Source organism: Rhynchophorus ferrugineus, unplaced genomic scaffold, assembly GCF_030347505.1.
Source record: "Rhynchophorus ferrugineus isolate W39M unplaced genomic scaffold, kcgeb_rfMv2 rfM4, whole genome shotgun sequence".
NCBI classification, from domain to species: Eukaryota; Metazoa; Arthropoda; class Insecta; order Coleoptera; family Curculionidae; genus Rhynchophorus; species Rhynchophorus ferrugineus.
The window spans coordinates 17,376,842-17,398,200 of NW_027472583.1; the positions used below are offsets into that span (position 1 = coordinate 17,376,842).

General features: G+C 29.6%; 1 protein-coding gene across 5 annotated transcripts in view; it reads right to left on the reverse strand.

Annotated features, from left to right (window-relative positions):
* Window positions 1–14: 14 nt before the first annotated feature.
* Gdh (glutamate dehydrogenase, mitochondrial) overlaps window positions 15–21,359 on the reverse strand; it is a 28,479-nt gene continuing 7,134 nt past the window's right edge. Inside the window, exons 3-10 of one of the 5 annotated variants that reach the window (XM_076402775.1) lie at window positions 5,894–6,094; window positions 5,659–5,835; window positions 5,382–5,596; window positions 5,168–5,326; window positions 4,144–4,348; window positions 3,941–4,086; window positions 1,629–1,771; window positions 15–277 (exon numbers count right to left, since the gene is read on the reverse strand). In XM_076402775.1, coding sequence (XP_076258890.1) covers window positions 1,655–1,771; window positions 3,941–4,086; window positions 4,144–4,348; window positions 5,168–5,326; window positions 5,382–5,596; window positions 5,659–5,835; window positions 5,894–6,094 — 1,220 coding nt within the window. In that variant the 3' untranslated portion in view covers window positions 15–277; window positions 1,629–1,654. Of the gene's footprint in view, window positions 278–494; window positions 758–1,628; window positions 1,772–2,291; window positions 2,850–3,940; window positions 4,087–4,143; window positions 4,349–5,167; window positions 5,327–5,381; window positions 5,597–5,658; window positions 5,836–5,893; window positions 6,095–21,359 lie in introns of those variants that run through there. The other 4 variants (XM_076402776.1, XM_076402773.1, XM_076402778.1 and 1 more) reach the window with 4 other exon arrangements.

Below are 21,359 nucleotides of genomic sequence, written 5' to 3' on the forward strand. Positions count from 1 at the left end.
TCAATAAAAACACATTATTTAAAGTAAATTTATTATCAATTACGTTTTAATACATTTAAATTACAATGCTTATGAATATCACAATCCGAAATAATAAATCAAATGTGAAAAGGCAATATAATGAATACACACAGTGAATATTCATAATGGAGTGTAGAAACTAGAAGGTTAAACCAGCCGTTGTGGTGGTGCTGAAGATTTTCTCGACAGAATTAACGTATGCTGCAGACCTTAGATCTATACCAAGACCGTATTGCTGGGCAGTATTCATAATGGCCTAAAATTATTTATTAAAAATTGTTGTTCCTCTATATAACTCAATAGATAATAAATTAAATTAATATTATAATTGCTTCGATTTACTATTATGTAAATTGAAGACCTGCAAGTCTAACTTATATTGCATAACAAACTAATATTTTGATTAAATTTTGTTCTGATGAAGATGTTTTATTCTATTTTTGGGCTTTAACTAAATCAATAAAAAACCCCTATTATTTATGGTAAATTTATTATTTATTCGATTTTAATAACTTTAAATTACAATGATTATGAATATCACAATCCGAAATAAAAAATGAAATGTGAAAAGGCAATATAATGAATACACACATTGAATATTCATAATACAGTGTAAAAATTAAAAGGTTAAACCGGCCGTTGTGGTAGTGATGAAGATTTTCTCTACAGAATTAATGTATGCTGCAGACCTTAGATCCATACCAAGACCATATTGTTGGGCAGTTTTCATAATTGCCTAAAATTATGTATTAAAAATTGTTCCACTATATAACTCAATAGATAATAAATTAAATTAATATCACGATTGGAGTCTAGGCTTCGATTTACTATTAAGTAAATTGAAGACCTGCAAGTCTAATTTATATTGCACAGTAAATTAATATATAAATGCAGAAACTTATTAATATGCAGAATCTATATGCAATACCAAACATGTTTAGCACGTTTTTTATTCTTTTTTTTTTGCTAGATAGTGATGTAATTTTGCGAACCAAATCACAGCTAACATTAAAAATATATACAGATCTTAAATTTGCTCTATGTACAATTTCAGAATATTACAGATATTAAACTCTCCCCACTAGAGACCAAACATATTTAATTAGCAACGTATTAGGCAATATTGACTATAACTTGTTGAAAATTAAAATACAAGCAAAACCATGAGACTTAATCAAAAGAAAATAAGAAAAACATATTACTATGTGATTATTAAAGTCAAACAATTTCCCTTTATATAATCATAAAAATCAATTATATTAAAGGAAGTAGTGTGTGCATTTTGTGTTAAAATACAACAAACACATAAAATATTTACTATATATATACTTATTTAATTAGATGTTCTACAGCATGCGCAAGAGTTAATTGTAAACTAACTAGTATTAAATTACTTTATGAGTGTAACTAATTAAAAATAACTGTTTGAAATATCCAAAAATGTTTATTGCACCAAAAATTGAATCGTTTATTAAATAGAAATATCATAGAAACTGTGAGCATTGAAAAGTTATATTTGAAAATATCATTTGGACTGTTAATGAAAAACATTAAAAAAGAGACGGCACTGCTTTAAAAACACGCCAACAAAAAGACAAAAAATCTACCAGTTATGGAGAAACTGTTGACCTATTTAAAATGCGAGGCCGGCTGTATTTGTAGTTATAAATATTTTTTGCACGGCATTAACATAGGCGGCCGATCTCAGGTCGGGCCCCATACCATAAACTTGAGCAGTATCCATAATCGCCTGCAAAACAAATTGTTAACAAAGCTGAAAGAAGCGTTTGATGTTAAATGGCACAAAAACAACATCGTGTCACTAGTTAAAACAAAGTAACCTATTTTCTTTCCATTATCACGTATAGAGATAATTATCCACACGTATTTAGACATCGTCTTAAGTTTAAAAATAGTATTGACCAAATGTTTTCGCGAAAAAAGTATTGTTAATCAAAGGTGTCTTGTATTTTTTTTACAAAATCGTTGCTTGTATAATTTTTATTGTATAACAATAGTATATATTATAATTTGAATTATAATAATTATGTGATGAACTAATGAGTAGTACTTTAGTGTTTTTTATTTATCATAGATGTTTAATAATTAGATTTGAATAAAATTATTGATTAAGAGCATACTATAAAATTAAATTAAAAAAAAAACATATTTCTTCTTATCTGATGTCCGAATATGTCTGAAATAATAAGAATAATTTAATTTTTAACTTACCTTACTTAATATATCGAAAAATCGCGAAAGAAAACCAATTTTTTACTGAAATAAAATTTATTTTGGCAATTTTACAAATATATGAATGGAGAAAGTGCACTTTAGTTAAAACTTTTTTTAGATAGATAAAAGAACACTAATATACGATTTAAAATTAAATATAAGTAAAGGTTTTTTATATTTGAAATACCCTGATTAGTGTATTTTAATACTAAATGCGAATACCAGTAATATGTTGATGTTTTTAAAACTGTAGTTCCTTAAAAACATACGTTTCACTATACAAAGAGTAATTGAAACAGCTTGATTAAATGGATTTAATTAGTAATAATATCATGTTTTATTGTCCACATTAACTAATGTTATGGTTACAAATGTGGTGAGCTAGAACTTAAATTGTCAAGAGAGGTATAGAAAGTGGGAATGTCCGTTTTTTTTTTGTCTTTTCATGTTTGATAATATTAATCAAATGTCGAAGTTTAATATGCGAATCCTGCAGTGCTGGTGGTATGGAAGATTTTTTGAACTGAATTAATATAAGCTGCCGATCTCAGGTCCAATCCCAGGCCGTAGACTTGAGCGGTGGCTTGCATGGCCTAAAAATCAAAAATGTCCATATGTCCAGCCAATTTTCATTCATAGAAATTTTGGTCATATATTCCCGATTAACCACCACCAATTAACTACCATGAGAATGATTTTAATACAAGTACAATACAATATGTTGGCAGTGATATTTTAAAAGATGGCCTTTCGAACATATATAAGTTCTTTTTTTGATATTATGTAAAAACAGAAACCAAGAACCTAGAATCATATAAAATTAATAGAGATGTTAGATTATTTTTGATATAGTTTTTATCAATAAAATTAATTTTACTTTATGACTTTACAAAAGTAAAGTACTACTATATTAACAATAATATGCTGGTAGTTATATTTTAAAAGACATTAACTTTGGAACATTAAGTCCTTTTTTTCATTATCATGTAAAACGAGATACCAAGACACTAGAATCAAATCAAATTAATAAAAATTTTACAAATTTTTAATTTATGTTTTTATATATTTTTATACCAAAGGATGATTAAAATATGTATTAGTTTTAATTAAATATCCTTAATTTACTTGTGGTTACAAATTAACAATAAATTAAAGTTTTAAAAAAATATGTTCAACGGAAAAATTTTTACTATGTTAATAATATATATGCCAACAATTAATTTGTAAGTAAACCATATAATAATTGAAAGAATAAAGTACTCGTTCTCATAGTAGCTGAGCAATTTTGATAACGTTCTCCCATTTTTGTATTATCTCAAGATAGGTTGTTTCAGATAAATTTTCGTTAGAAATAAAGTATTCAACGGCTTCCAAATTCGCAGGCTTTAAAGAAAATAGGTTAACTAATAAACAATAGTTAGTAAAAAAGCTACAAAACAATTTCAATTATAAGCTAGTGTTATAACATGCGCAAACAGACCTATTGAAAAAAAAACAATAGTTATAGATCGCGTGACCAAAATTCGGGTGAACATTGCCAATACGTTCACCTGAAATTATTTTCGACAGACATATTGTTGCCAAACTCTATAACATGCTGTCTAGTCATAGTAACGATATTTTTGGAGAGAAGGCTTTTTTCGAATACTACGATATTTAAAAAAATATATCTCGGGTTACTCACCTTTGCCGATCGTTCCATAGTAAAGTTAAGTCCAGAGTGTACGATGTCCTTCTCAGAAGCACCGGCTATCCTCTTTTGGAAAGCTTGTGACGGGGTCACTGGAATGGTTTCACCGAACTTCCTCTCCAAAGACTCTTGTACAGATTCTAAAATATTACGATTAATTTACGCCTAAAATATTAATAGGAATGCGAAATACTTACGGAAAAGATGATAATTGGAGTCTTTCTCATACTTAAATGTCAGTCTTCCATAAGATACGTGATTGATATTTTTCAACCATTCGAAATATGAAACAGTCACACCACCAGCGTTTACATAGAGATCGGGAATTACAAGAACGTTATTTTTAATAAGGATTTTATCAGCAGCGGGCGTAATAGGTCCATTAGCAGCCTCAGCGATTAACTACAAATAAATTATAATGAAATAGTGAAAAATTGTACATATGTTAAAATACAGTGTATCCTTATCTCAGAACTTTTACCACAAAGATGAAAATAATATGTTTTCATCTGATGCTAGAGTAATAAAGACAATAGAGAAACCAAATTTATTTTGTAAATGTAAAATATAAACTCTACACTCAGTTGTTGAGCTCGATTACTATGTTTACGTTAATTGTTAAAAATTAAATATTAAAAATACAAATTTTAAATATTTCTTCTTCTATATACATTATTAATATCTTTAAAAATTATATAATTTCTGTTATAGTATGGGGATAAGACTTTAAGATAAACTTTAACTTTTAACTTAACTTTACTATTCATAAATCATTTATGAAGTGCTAATGCTATAAGTTTTTTAAATTACTTTTGTAACTTAAATTACTTTAAGGAAATCAATTTTACTTTATTAATTGGTTATAAAATATGGAATTTTAAATATATTTTATTTTTGAATACTTGCAGATTTATGTGTTACTGCTGGAGACTGTTCAAATATTCTCAAAGCAATATAATAGTATGTACTTTAGAATGTTGGTTTAAAATGTGGTCAAAGTCCCATAAGCAAACCAATATAAGAACAAGAGTAATAGCAAATGGATAATAATGGACCGAAGCCAAAAATCATATCTGACATACATTCATTCAAACAAGTTATCACAATTTTTCTTTATTGTATAAATAAGTAACTTTTGTAATAGAACGTCAACACAACTAAAAAACTGATAATATAATTTTGTCTTATTTTTCTAAAGTTTGTTATACTTAACAGACTTACTTTAGCTTTAATCTGGTTGGCATTGCCTTTATGAATGACCTTTTCTGTAGCTGCTGGTACTAAGATATCTACTTCATGGAATAACAAATCACCATCATACTTTTCAGCACCTGGGAATCCGTTGATTGTTCCATTATTCACTCTCCATTCTTCCAGTTCCTAGAGTGAATAAACATTAGATCAGTGCTTATAACGAAACTTCGCAAGTTCAAACCTTAGGACTGATGCCTTGTGGGTTGTAAATGGACCCATCATATTCAATAACACCGATACATTTTGCTCCAGCTCTATCCAAGTATCTCATTGTATGGAGACCTACATTACCAAAACCTTGAACAATGAATGTCTTGCCCTTCCAACCGGTGGAGAGACCACACATTTTCATGTATGATTCTTCATTGATGAAGTTTTCAATACCATGAAATACGCCTAAAAAGTTAATGTTTTTGCACGTTTATATAAATCTCTTTAGATAAAAATGATTTTCTTACCTCGTCCTGTCGCAGAAACACGTCCGTGGATACCACCCTGGTTGATCGGCTTACCAGTTACGCAAGCGTGACTGTTAATATCTTGGTAACCAATGGTTTTTGAATATGTATCTGCCAACCATGACATTTCTCGTTCTCCCGTGCCCATATCAGGTGCGGGTACATCAATACTAGGTCCTAAAAAAGACAAGTATTGTAAAGCAGAACAAAGAAAGGTTGGATAGATTATGTTTACCAATAAATCCTTTCTTAACCAATTCTAAAGTGAAACGCCTGGTGATCTTTTCCAGTTCGTGTTCTGAGTACTTCTTCGGGTCAATTTTTACACCGGCTTTGCCACCACCAAAAGGTACATCTACACAGGCACACTTGAAGGTCATCAAAGCTGCCAAGGCTTTGACTTCATCCTTATTTACATCAGGTGAAAAACGCATACCTATAACAAAATATAGGTTAATATTAATTGCTAAAGTATTAACATCCTAAATATATTTATAGTTTCTTTATAACAAAGCGTAAACAAAAAATGTTTTCATTGCGTTAAAAATTTCCGTATTTATACCGAATAAATCACATTTGCGGCAAGTTTAACTTTTTTACTTAATTTTTTAATTGAAGAATTTAATTTCACGGCAGAAGCGGCTGAAAGTAATGTACACCACCCCGCAGCATATTCCTATCCCGCCCGCCGTATTCTCCAAAGCTTGCTCCTTCTGATTATTAATTATTCCGACATATGAGTCTGAGTCTGACCTATCCGAGCAGCACTTCACTCCTTATGAAAATAGCAAAAAATTAGTCACTTCGTGAATGGCTTTTGAGGCCATTACATCGCTTTTTCGAGATTGAATACGTAAATTGTCTGAAAGATGTAAAAATGTAGCAACCATCGATGGACAATACTTTGAATAAAATACATTTTATCGATTTTTCACAATAATGTTTCAAATTAAAAAAAAACTTTGAAACCAATTTATGAGCCTGATAATTATATTATCAATCTTTACAAAAAATCAGATCGCAATATGTGATACGTATGACAGTAAAAATATAATTCCAGTTTAATTTCTGGGATAAGCACAATCATTAAAATTAACAATGTTAATTATAATAATATTATAACGAATAACTTATAAATCAAATCAAAACATGATCATTTTCAATTGACACAGTTCTAAACTACTAGTAACACGTTAGAAAGTCAAGGAGGTTCAATAAATAGGTTCGTCCAGAAATGAATTGAAAAATCCTGAAATAACATTTTCCAAAAGTTTATAAAATAAAAATGACCTTGATCGGATCATAGCGTATGCTAAGAAAAGTTGGCTATGAGTGAAATATACGAAATGTTTTAACGTCTAAATGAACAAAAAATGTTGGTTGAAATAAAATTAATTTTAGAATTATAGACATTAGTAATTTTAGTTGACACAGAAAACTTGACGTAGACATCGATTAAGAAATCATGGCACTAAATAAATAGAAAATAGAAAATGTTTATTAAATTAAATTCTACCATAACATTCTAACTTACATCCAAGATTATTTATCCAGGAGAGAAAAACAAAACGTGACCATCGTCACTCAGTTAATGGATTACACCTATCCTCGTTAAAAGGGGACGTTACAAAAAAACATGTTTTTCTATAAAATAAATAATAAATTTCATGATGAAAATTAGCGTCGCTCTATCCAAAAACATATTTACCTAGTACACAGTACTATTTTGGAAACCGAAAATGTATCGTGCATATCGTAACTTGTGAAAACGTTGGCAGATATTCAAGATTTACACAATGCGAGCTACACACAACAAAATCATAGTGTTAACGCAGGTCACATTCACGGATTTAGGAAAAATAAAAGGAACGATCCAGTTATTGCAAACCCGCGTATTATTATTGTTGACCCCTGGGTCAAAAACGTTTTTCATTTTTATTTCTTTCGATTTATTTCATCACTATAAGGACGTTGCCCAATTAATAATAACATTTAGTTTCGACTAATTAAGATAATTGGCTACAGATCTATCAGAATAGTTTCTCAATGTTCTCTCAATTATTTTAATTCATTTTAAAATTCGTATTTTATCAATTGATCCTGTATATTAAAACAATAAAAATGTTATAACACGAATACCGCCAAAACATGAATGTAATTTATGTTTGTGATCGTCCATAGGTAGGAGTGTAAAATCAGAAAGGAATACATATCGAAGTCATCACTGGCCTGTCGTTAGAATTATTAACTATAAATAAACCCTAGTTGGTAAAATGGCGATTTTAAAATACAACGAAAAAAAAATTGGTTAAAAAAAAAGTAGAGTATGTCTGGCTACTGACCACTGATTTAAAAACCTTCATATCAATAGGAATGTTTGTCTTCTCCCTTGATCCCTGAGCTAACAAGAGTTCTATTAATTTTATTTAGTTTTATTAGATTATAGATTGGCATTATTTATTTAGGCAGATACTTTAAATAGTGATTCTTAGCCAACCAGTTTATGACTGACAAATGTCTAAATAATATTGGACGAAATCCGATGAAAAATAACTCTGCCTGATTACATGTGAGATTAATATTATTACTTATTAGACTATATATTATCTGCTTCTACCTGTCTTGAACAAACATTAAAATTCAAGACTCCTCCATATTCAAATTTCTGGCGCCTTAGTAGAGAGCAAGCTGACTACTCTATCCCTAGCATATTCACTGAAAAAATAACATTAGTTTTTCTAACATACAAGCCTAAACTCAGAAAAAAATGGCCATTTTGGTAAAGCAACAACCGTTAAAATTGGAGATAGGATATAGTAATAAATAATAGGCCAACTTCTAATAGCTGAATAATTCAACCTAAAAATGAAAAAGAATAATTTTTAATTGCTTAAAAAATCAGAAATTTAACGTTGAAACTCTTAGAATGCTAATGTGTTTTCTCAAATGTATTTTTAGTAGAATATATTTAGTTTGTCCTAGGAATAATTTAATTAATGTAAAAAGCGCTACTTATCAAGTAGTAATACTATAGTTCTATCAAATTTAAATGTGCACTAACTTTTTAATAATATATTATTTTTAGAAGCTCTCCAGCCAAAATTATGAATACTGTGAATTAATTTCCATTGATTTTTTTTTTGTAAATTCTATTTTTCTGATAGCATTTGAAGGTTTGCTTTACTTGAATAATTAGGCAACAATTTACTGATTTATTATCGTTAAAATCAGCCTAGTCTTGAATTAAAATAAAATAATGCTATCCATTTAATAAAGTAAACTAAATATATATTTTAAATATTTAAATATAGAAGAACTCTAGAAGTAGTACTGCAGTTTTGTCAAATTTCGATAAAGACATTTTAGTAAGATGTTATTTTTAGATTTTCGCTAATAGTTATGATGAGGACGAATTATTCTTTTTCTGTATGTCCAATCTGTCTTTTTAATTCTATTCAACTGAAGCATTTGAATAATGCTGCTCAACCAACCAACGAGAGGGGCAATATATCGTTAATACTATATGGTAATAATATATGGTTCCAATTTATAGCAATCTCCAATGACGTGAATTTCGTTCCATACTTTCTAGTATTTGATTAACCAAAGTTGTTTATAGCAGTTAGTAAACTACACCATTCTGATTTCACAACTGAGTTGTTTTCTGGAAAATAAATAACTGGGGAATAAAAAACAAAAGAAATCCTGTATCTCTTTCCGTATCGTCGCCACCTTCTTAAAACGCTACAAATTAATTCCAACGCTTAATAATTTTAAACAGAAGCCCTAGAATACCGAAAGTTGTTGATCTAATAGGATTAATAAATTGATTGAAAGGCTAGTATTGTGAAGTGACAGGTAATTAATCATTGATTTTTTAAATAAAACGTGTTAACGAAAAATATAAATAAATTATGGAATAACCCTATAAATACATATAATATATATACATGTGTAATATAAGATATATGTAAACGTCGATTTTTTTATCTAATATATTTTACAGACATGAGGAAGTTATTGTAATTTAATCTTGCGACATTGACTCGTATCACTCATTCTAAACAGTTGATATATGTTTCAAACACAATTCCCACTAGATAAGATAAGCAAAATACTCTACTATACCACTTGACTTGGGACTCACAAACTATCTCTTATTAATATCACGCTTTCGAAAATGCACGCTTCTCAATAGAAACAGTGTTGATATTGATGGGAATGAGACAATGACCCTTTTCAAAATTGAATTGGTTCATCCTTGATCGTGTTATTGGCACTTATTTAACTAATAACCGTTGCCAAAGTAATTTTAATCTCGAGGCTTTTGGGATACATTTAAAATCAATAATAAGATATATTGTTTTAATAAAAGTTCGAATTGACCATTGAAGATAACTGAAAATAATTTAAAAATCGTTGGGTGTATTAAGCGCTATAACTGCATTAAAAATCACAATATAATTATTCCACTATTATTAAAGAATTAGATCAACTTGTCACCAGAAAAATACAATATATTTCCTATCTTCAATATATCTAAAATAAAAGAAATTACTTCATATGACAAACTGATCTTATCTTTAGTTAAATGTCCACGTATCAATCTATACAATTTATTGATATTCTTCGTCATACATTAGAGCCAGATATCGTTTAGAATCGTTTGGATCATCAAGAGATTAATTTGAATATCAGTTTGAGTTTTGTAACACTTTAATTTGTATTACTATTTATAATATTGTAATTTTAATGTTTTAATAATACTACTATTGCTGAAAATTTGACATATTAACATCAATGGTGATAACACTGAAACATGTAGTTTAAAACGTTTATTACCATCTCATCTGATTATTACAAATATAGACTTTAGAGCAAGATTTACAATAAGACATTCTACACAAGAAAACACTTACTGAAATGATCTTCTGCATGTTATGTATATAATAATTCTCATAAAATATACTTGGCAGATTAATGAAACATTAAAGGTAAAAAATTTGCCTCAATAAATGCAAAATCAGGATCTAATATCACCAGAAAGATGTTTTTTATTTCAATTTATCCAGAGTGAGACATGGTCGGGTACAACTAATTCTTAATAAAAAATACAGTTAAATTATTATTTGTTTAAATTACATTCACACTATGATGTAATTGGTCGCTTTAGAGAGCTGAGGCAGTATACAATATCGCAACTTTTTGTTACATAAATTACTCGATGAACCGCAACAAGCAATTTCCTTTGTGGAGTTATTTCAATGAATTAATATATAAGAATTAGACATTTTCATTGTTTTTCGGAAATAACACAAATTAGACGAAACAAAACATAGACTAAATCTAACTTACCACTTATAACAAATTATACAACATATTATATATGTTACGTAGAAAGAATCGTCAATATCTTTTCTATCACGGATGATAGAATACGTCACCACATCTTTCTCTTGAAATAACAAATTTCCCGAAACCCATAAGATTACTCCGATTACATACAATTTCATTGTAAATTTATTCAACCACAACTTCCCTCATTCATTTATATAACAACTGTTCAAGAAATAAAAAAAGCTTGACGTTTGATAACCAGGTACATCCAGGCATCCCCTCAATCTAGTTTACTGGAATTTAGACAGAAGTATAACAGTTCATGGTGAAAAAGACATCAAAGGCACACTAGAATTAGAAGCGAAATATCAAAAGTTTTGCAACGATATATTGGATAACTGATAATTATCGATATATGGACGATATTGATATGAAACCCTCGTTTCAAAAACCTTCAATTTAAGAAACTGGACGATGATGTGCAAAGGCGATATCAAAAATTAGAAATTTTATTTAGAAATATAAATCTGCAGCTACATCAGTTTCATCTACATCCTCAGAGGATGAAAATAAAGGTGAATTCAACTTCTAAAAATACCACAAATCTCTTGCTTACACACAAATAAAAAGTAAAAAAAACGGACGGCGTTGATAAGCTTACTTTATAACATGCTACACCTGTAAGCGCTCTAAAAGTAAACGTTCTCGAGACGTAGCAAGAGATGCAAGGTGTATATCCCAAACCGTTTAAAGTTGAAATGAGTCAGTTTTTTCAAAGGCTCAGTATAACTCAAAGTAGAGACCAAAATATTGTTTATAAATTCGAAGGCTGGTACAAAATACTGGGCTTTTTTAGTTTTTTTTAACAATAAAAACGTATTTTTTATTTTATAATACTATTTACTGATCTATTACAGATACGAATGTAAATAATCGAGGAACCCTTTTATACAGCTAAAATGGTTTTTGGGTTTATTTACACTTGAAAAAAGAAATATCGCTAACATATAACTTGTATCCCTAGAAATGAACCATAGAAAAAACCAGTGGAATTTGGCAACATCGAAGTTTTGATGCCGAAAAAATATCGATATATCAATATTTCTTGAAAAAAATATCCATATTTTTTTGACCGATATATCAATATTTTTGTAAACCGATATTTTTTCAAAAAAAGTAATTATATTTCTTAAACATTATAAAAAACCATTTAATAATTTTTTATAAACTGTTTAAATTGTCGATATTTTTCTCGGTGCCAACACCCCTACTTCAAGGTGCAAAACTAACAACTATGATCAGATATTATTACTTTCTGTTGACGTTTTCATGACGCTTTTCATTATGTTTCAGAAATAACACAAATCAAACGAAGAGCTGATTAAATCTAACTTGCGCTGCTTATAACAAAACTAACTACACGGTGCGACATGACGACACACAAATATATGTCGTATTTATAACGTTTGGTTGCCAGGCAAATATATGCTTCATTATCAGCCAGATCCAAAAACGTTTGCTGATATTAATTGTAAAAATTACGATCACGTGGAACCGTGGGGGGCATGACTTTTCAGTATTTGCTATTCGAATAATTGTATAGTGAATAGAACAAATATTGACTGAAGGCATTGTTGTTGATAACAAGTCGTTTTGTTGAGATGAACTTACTGTATCTTTCCAAAATCGATAGTTTGAATAACACTTATAGAAAAGTGGTCCTTATACTATCATATACTTATGTTTTGTTTCTGGGTAAAAGTTATAGTTTCTAAGTGCTTCCTAGCATTATTAATATACTTGAGATTAGAGTTAAGAGATTTAGATTTATTATCGTTACCAAAATTAATGTTTTAATGCCAAGAGTAAATATAACATAAGAATAAAAGATGTATCGCTACTGCGATTTACGCGGTCCTTCGTATCTGAATTATTATTGGCTTCCTGGAAAAAGTAACAGGTGTATACAAGGTCACCTGTGAGAGTGAGAGAGTGTACATAGGAGAAATTGGGAAACTGATAAAGTACACGGATAAAAGAACATCGACAAGAGACAAAAAAATACTACAAAAAATAATTAAGGAATTCACTAAAAATTAAAAAATAATCAAACTTTTAACATAAAAATTTTTAGCACAAAAAAACATTTTAAAATAAAATATGTAATAATAATCCTTGACTTTGAAGTCGATGCCGAACCCAAACAGTTATATTAATTTAGATTTATTTTGTTGGTAATTTAATTTTTTGTATATGTCACAAAATTATATATATATATATATATATATATATATATATATATATATATATATATATATATATATATATATTATATATATTTTAAAGTCTCCTTTTACCAACTATGGGTTTATCTGGACTGGACCTACAGTTTAACGTGGGCTCCGAACATATATTTTCTTGTCTTAAAAATCCGCAGTTGTACATACTGATTGATGTATTAATCTCGTACCCGCCTTGCTTGTGTATTAATACAAGTACAACAACAGTAGTAATAGATTAATTTGTAAATTAAAATTGTACTAAGCATATCTAATGTAGGATGTAATTAATCAAAAAAAAAACTTATTTCAAAATATTTTGCATTTAAGCGCTAGACCACTAGACATGCGTTATGGAATGTAATTAAAATTACCGGTTATTACACTATTTTGTCCGTTGTTTATGTCCCTAAGAATTATTAAAAAAATGATATCTGTCCTAATAGACCAAAGCTATAAATCTCAAATAGATTCAATTCAAGTTGTGCTTGATTACAGTCCTTTATAGGGATAAAGGCCTAAATATTTTGAAAAAAATATCGATAATTTTTTGACCGATATACCGATATTTTTATTAGCAGACATCTTTCGATATTTTTTCAAAAGAATTAAATAAAACATTAAGCAACCTTAACTTTTAATTTTTTTAATTATTCCTACTAAACTTTTTAAATTGGTACTTATGGTTAAAGGTTTGTTAAAAATATCGCTACTTTTTAACATGTTTGGATAATATCGATATTTTTTTTGGTCCTATATAGCAATAGAAACATTATTTCTTGAAAATATCTATATATATTTTGTAAAATATCTATATTCTTTTCGGCGGTTGACAACCCCTAGCCTTGAGTACTACTATCTACGAATAATCATATTTAATTTATTAATAAATAATTGATTATCTTACATATCTATGCATTTGTTACATGTTTGCTGATATACTCATTTGACAGGTGTGGATCAAAATGATAACGATAAAATGGATTAAATTTAACAACAAATTATTTAAACATTACCCAAACATTTTTATTAGGGTTTTCTATGAAGATGACATATTTATAATTCACATTTTAAAATTACTACTGAATTAAAACTGAATAAATTGACATGCTATGTGAGATAGTGTTGGCTTTGAAATGTCATTTTTGATATCGAGTAATATACGATATAACTAATATACATAATAACAAAAAATATTATATAAAACAGTTTACGTTATTGGTTAAATAATATTAGGTCATAACAAATGTTAGGTTGGGGAGAAGGTAATTTGGGTTTTATGTTACTCATTCAATGATACACGCCATTCTAGATATAAAGGTTTACTGTTATTTTTCGTTTACTGCGTCTTGAATTTTGTTCATATTTAACTTTTATAATCCGAAACTGCAGCATCATCAGCAGAAACTGATCTAAAATTATGCGGTGTTTATAGGCATGACTCTTAACAGGTCAATTGAAAAGTCGGCCTACCATAGTAAAACACATTATTTTGGTAAAATTAGTTTTTTTTATTCAACATAATTCCCTTCAAAAGTGATACACTGATTATAGCGACCCTCCAACTATTCGATGCCATTTTTGTAGTACAATTTGTCCTTTGCTTCAAAATATGCCTCAGTTTCGGCGATCACCTCTTCATTCGACGAAAATTTCTTCCCAGCGAGCATTCTTTTGAGATCTAAGAACAGGAAATTGTCGCTGGGGGCCAGATCTGGAGAATACGGTGGATAAAGAAGCAATTCGAAGCCCAATTCATGGATTTTAGGCACGGTGCCGTTTTTCGGCGATTTCGTCCTTCAAAAGATCCAATAACGGTATGTAATAGTCGCTGTTGATGGTCCTTCTTTTTTTAAGGTAATCAATGAAAATTATTCCATGCGCATCCCAAAATACAAACACCACAACCTTGTCAACCGACTGTTGCGATTTCCCACGTTTTGGAGCGGGTTCATCATGTGCAGTCCATTCAGATGACTGTCTACTGAACTTCAGAGTGAAATAATGGAGCCATATTTCATCTATTGTCACATATCGACGCAAAAACTCGGGTTTATTACGGTTGATCATCTTCAAACACTGTTTCGAATGATCAACTCGTCGTTGTTTTTGGTCAAAAGTGAGCTCGCGCGGCACCCACTTTACACAGAGCTTTCTCGCACCCAAATGTACGTGAATGATATGATGTACACGTTCAGTTGATATTTTTAGAGTGTCTGTTATTACATTCAATTTCAATTTACAGTTATTCAAAATCATTTTGTGGATTTTTAAAATTTTTTAATTCATTTTAACACATTTTTGGGATATTTCATTTTAAGTTACATTCTTAATATTTAAAATCTACTGATTTGTTTTGCTACTCTTATATTAGTCATAGCCTTAATTTGTACTTATACATTAAGTTGTATTCTTATTTTATTATTTTATGTTACATAGATATTACATTATTGTTGCACACTGATAAGTGAAGTCAATGTAATCACTCTATAATTATCCAGTTTCAGATATAAATGGTAACATTGTTGACAGGCCCAAATAATTTCTGAAGAGCACTAAATTAATGTCATTCCAATGCTTACAAATTACAGTAGTTTTCTTGATAGACAAAAATGCTGTAGCCGTACAATGATTGATAATCATTAATAAGTATAACCATAAGGGAAATCAACTTTTATTGGCCGATGGGCTGATCTTAGATTAGATATGCTTAGTACAATCTTAATTTACAAATTAATTTATTACTACTCTTCTGTTGTACATACACAAGCAGGGCGAGTACGACATTAATACATCAGTATGTATTTCCCAAATAGTATAGGGTGGTGCAAAAGTCCCGCTACCATTTTGTTATGTGACGTTTAGCTCAGTTTTGCTTTGACCATTGTGTTGTGTAGACATCCAAATTTTATTATGGATAAATATACGCCAGAAGAACGAACAGAAACAGTTACAATATTTATTCAAAATAATCGTTCCATTAGTGCCACTCAGCGGAAATTGCATCAGTGGTAGCGGGACTTTTACCGGACAATGTACAAATAATGCTGAACAATTTAATCTCCCAAAATCGACAGTTATTTTGGAGAACGAAAAAACTTAAAGTTTACATTAATTTTATATGAATATTTGAATTAAATTGTGAACTGGTTAAAGCGATAGTCTTTGATCACTTTCGAACTGAATTAACTCCATAATATAACATCTTTTGGCTTAACTAATTCTTCGGTGATAAATTAACATTAATAATGAATTATATTCATTATAGTCACATATTAGTCGCAAATAGACTATAAATATATTACGTACATTAATATAATGTTTAATTAATTAATATACATACATTAATATTTTTTACGAAACTATGATACATTCTTAACAATGAATGTTTCCAAATTATTTTCAGGATATCTGTCTGAAAAATCACTGACCCCGAATAGAGATAAAAATACCACCCACACAAAAAGTCAGTATACATTTTTGTTTTTCATTTTTCTTATTAATAAATTACGACATTTGTTCACGAAAAAAACTGTTTTTACGTCAAACAATTTCATTTTTTTTATAACACCTTTATTAGATACGCTTAGTACAATCTTAATTTACAATTAATTTATTACTACTTTTCCTATGTACTTTGATAAATTAACAAGCAAGACGAGTGCGAGAAAATACATCAGTATGTATTCCTCAATTATAAAATTATAATTGTTTATTAATTATTAACTTATAGCTATAGTTTACACTAAATGTATACACTTTATATAAGTTCGTATGGTTTTCGCTTCAATCTCCTGACATCCTGCGCACTGTCCAGCAGTTGTATTACTTCCACGTTAGTATGATTTAGTAATATTATTTCGTGTTTCAAGGCAAAATCTTGGATAACATCGCAAATCCATTTGATTTCCAGGTCATCGTGCAGTTCTTCGTTGGTTACATAGAGATAGGCATTGGTAATCAATCGAAGAACCTTGTTTTGACAGCGTTGTATGATTAGTTGATTTGAATTTTTAGTGCAACCCCATATTTGCACCCCATAGGTCCAAATCGGCTTTATAATTGTATTATAGATCAACCTCTTTGATTTTAGATCAAGTTGAGAGTATCTTCCGACTAACCAGTATAGTTGTTTTATTTTGGTTCTAATGTGTTTTGCTTTTTGTCTAACGTGATGCTTCCAATTTAATCTACCGTCAAGATGGATTCCAAGGTATTTAGCTGATCCTGCTTGAGGAATCGGGCATCCATTGAGTGATATAATTAAGTTTTAATTATTTCGCCTCAATGCGAAATTAACGTGAACAGATTTGGAGCTATTAAGTTGAATTTTCCAATCTTTCGTTCATTTGTAGATTTTGTTGACTGCCACTTGCACTTTTTCTATTGCCCCCGGCAGAGATATATCTTTTGCCATAATAATTGTGTCGTCAGCAAAGGTTCCAAGAAATGTTTCTTTTGTTGTTGGAATGTCAGCAGTGTAGAGCAGATACAGGAGAGGTCCTAAGACGCTACCTTGTGGAACTACAGTCGAGATATTTTTAAATGTCGAGAACGCCATTTCGTGCAATACTCTAAATTTTCTTCCGAATAAATATGACTCCAGCAATTGACAATAGTTACGCGGTAACAATTCGCTCATCTTACAGATTAATCCCAAATGCCAAACCCGATCAAAAGCTTATGAAACATCCAGGAATATTGCAGGACAGTATTTCTTTTCCTCAAACGCTCTTTCAATAGCCGCAGTTACTCTGTGCACTTGATCGATTCTTGAATGGTGATTTCGAAAACCAAACTAGAAATCTGCTATTATTACCAAATGTTTAACACGTTTAAATATCAGTTTCTCATATAGCTTTGATATTGCAGGTAGTAGCGAAATAGGCCTGTAAGATTCGACTTGTTCTGCAGGTTTGTCAGGTTTGTTGAGCATAATTATTTGTGCCACCTTAAAGCATTCACCAAAAAATTCAAACCCTTTTTTACGTCGAACAATTTAATAAAAAAATTTTATTGAAAGAAGCAATATATGGCGAACAAAATTGGGAGTGTTCTCTACCACAAGGAGTACTGCTAAACTAATATAATGCAGATATGTGAATAAATTGTTTAGTCATATTAATAAACTGAGAACTTTTCAACAAATACGTTGTAACACCGCGACAAAAACTGCCATTGTTGTTACGAACAATGCACGTAAATTATCAAGAACAACAAACGTATATAAAGTTATAAGCTACAGCACAAAAAAACAGTTAATTAAAAATCCTCATCTTTGAAAATACAATGTATCTCAACAGAACAAGTATTTAATAGTCCCTCTCGTATCGTTAAATTCAGTTACTAAACGAAACCAAACAAAGGCGTTTTGGATAGACTCCAACTCTGATCAGCTCGCTTTTTTTTTCGTCCAACCCGAATACAATCCAGCTGTTCGTTTAAAATAAAACACGAGGCATTATTCGCTGATATAATTGATGATTGATTCGTAATAGTTCAGAAACACCTAATACCAGTTGTTATTCAATCTATTTCATAAGCGAACAAGAAACGCTTATTTATCGTTTGTTCAGTTCAACGAATCATTCTCTATGTGCTCCTTTGTTTTTTCTTTGGGTTGTTTTGCGTGGAATATCAAGTTTTGACGTCATTGATACGTTGGCACATAAACAAACACACCTCTTTTACAAGCCAATCAGAACGTCACTCGCGTTGATTAAATCCTTGGTTAGTTACAACAAGGAATTGGCATTGAAAGTTTTTTGTCGCTTGGCAAATATTTGCTCGGTTATCAGGTCAGATCTGTTCAAAGCAGATAGAAAAGTGTCGAGAAAACGACTGGGGATTCTGTATATTTATAGTTTGTTATATATTATCAGATATGTATGAGAATTCATAAGTTAAAATAAAAGAAAAATATAAAGAAGCTTTTTTTGAGATTCAAAAGGAATTTTGATAGATTAGCTCCAAACTTCTTAAACTATAACCTTCCTTACACAGGCATCATAGTTCAAGGTGTAAGGCCACTAAAGGTCGATTGAAGTAGCTGTAAATTAACATAGTTTACTGGAATTTCAACAGAAGCTTGCAGTTCAGGCTGAACAGCCGCCAATTGCGGATTTCAGTAGCTCAGTTTGTTAGCCGTAGACTATTGAAATCAGGAGTTACCAAAGCTTATAAAAGATTATATAGAAAAATATTGTTCCGATATACACAGCAACATATTTATTGATATACAGAATGATTGATGATGATGTACAAACAACTCTGTAAAAAGTCTAGAATAAACCAAAAAGGTATCTTTAGTAAGATTAATCCTCTTAAACAATTACATATTATTAAACTATTAGAATATGGTTTGTAATTTGAAATAATTGAAAATTATTTTATTTTATAAAAAAAAATAAGTGTTAGATAATATGAATGCAATCAGAAGTATTCTTTGATATCTATTAAAAATGATATTTTGACATAATACCCAGAAATGTGATAAGTATGACACAGTTTCAAAAATAAATACACCAAAAAGTATAATTAGCAAAATAATCCAAGTAATTAGTAATAATTGCTTGTTTCTCCTTCAAACTTTGGGTTCGAAAATTACTACAAGACACATTTTTAGAATGTCTACTCTACTTCTGTATTAATCTCTCATAGTGACAGGATTGTCTTTTATATTTCAGCATTAAGGTAAAAAATCCTTTTTTAATATTCGCCATAAACGTGTCAAAACATCGTTAACGTAATTTAATCTTAACGTGCGGAGTGAAGAATTTAAAGTTACCGAAAAGTCACTTTATTTCAAAAAATTTAGTGATTGTATTGTTCTGAGCTGAAATTCCTAAAATACTGAATATAGAATATGAAATACTAGAATGGATCAATCTCATAATAACTCGCGTGACTATCTTGCAGTATCAGTTAAAGTACATTATCAATATTAATTAGCAACCGCAAATGAAATTCGTCGTTAAACAAACTACGGAGGCAATTTAAGTCAACAAACCAACGATAAATGATAATTTATAACCATGCTTCAACATACAAAGACAATTAAATATGAAAAATATTTCTATTTGTAGCTTGTTTTTATGCAAACGTAGTTTATTTAAAAAGAAACTGAAAAAAGTATTTATCGCTACTCATTTTCTTCCATTCTTTCGGGCAAGAGACCAATATTATATCAGAAAACTTTCTCGTCTTTAGTATCTGATGCAGATATCCCTCTCCTTTTTATCGTGACAAACAAAAAACTTTTTTATACCTTCCTTCATTATCAGGAGTGTTTTATTTCAAAAGTCTTATTTTCTCTTACAATAATATTTCACCCCACAAAACCGAAACTAATTTATTGTCAATCTAACAAAGGATTAACACAAATAAGTTTTAACAGTACATATTATTCCTTATTTAATATGAAAAACTTTTAATATTTGGAAATAAAAAATGAAAAATAAACGTGACCCTAAAACATTTTTCTTTTTATTGATCCACATAAAACAATCCCACTTAATTAGCCCTGAAACAATGCAGTTAATTAAACCGATGAAATTAAAACAACATAGTACGTCTAAACGAAATACTGGCGTCAGCAATTAGACTCTATTTTTGCACTTTAATAATTATGGCATTCTTTCCCGTAAGTATAAACATACTAATTATTATTTCATACATATAAGTATATAAGTAGTAATATTAGATATATTCGTATCAAACCACAAAGAAGCGCTCCCCACAATTGTTAATTACCAGTTTACGTCAATATGCCACAGAATAACCAAGAAGCTGTAACATATCGAATAGACCACAAAAAATATGACCACATACATTATGTAAATAAGCTTCTACTGTTTGACCAAAGAATATTAAATCGTAAGATTCTATTAACAGCATAACATGACAGCTCATTCTAATTACTACTTATTTCGAGCAAGAGTGCATTACCCGTCTGAACAGAATCTCATATCACAGAAAATGCCAAAAATGGGACAATTCATTCATACATATAGTCTCAATATAAAGAATTACTCTGCCATAATAACCCCGCATGCTGCCAGAAAAATGGCAAAAAGTGCAATTGAA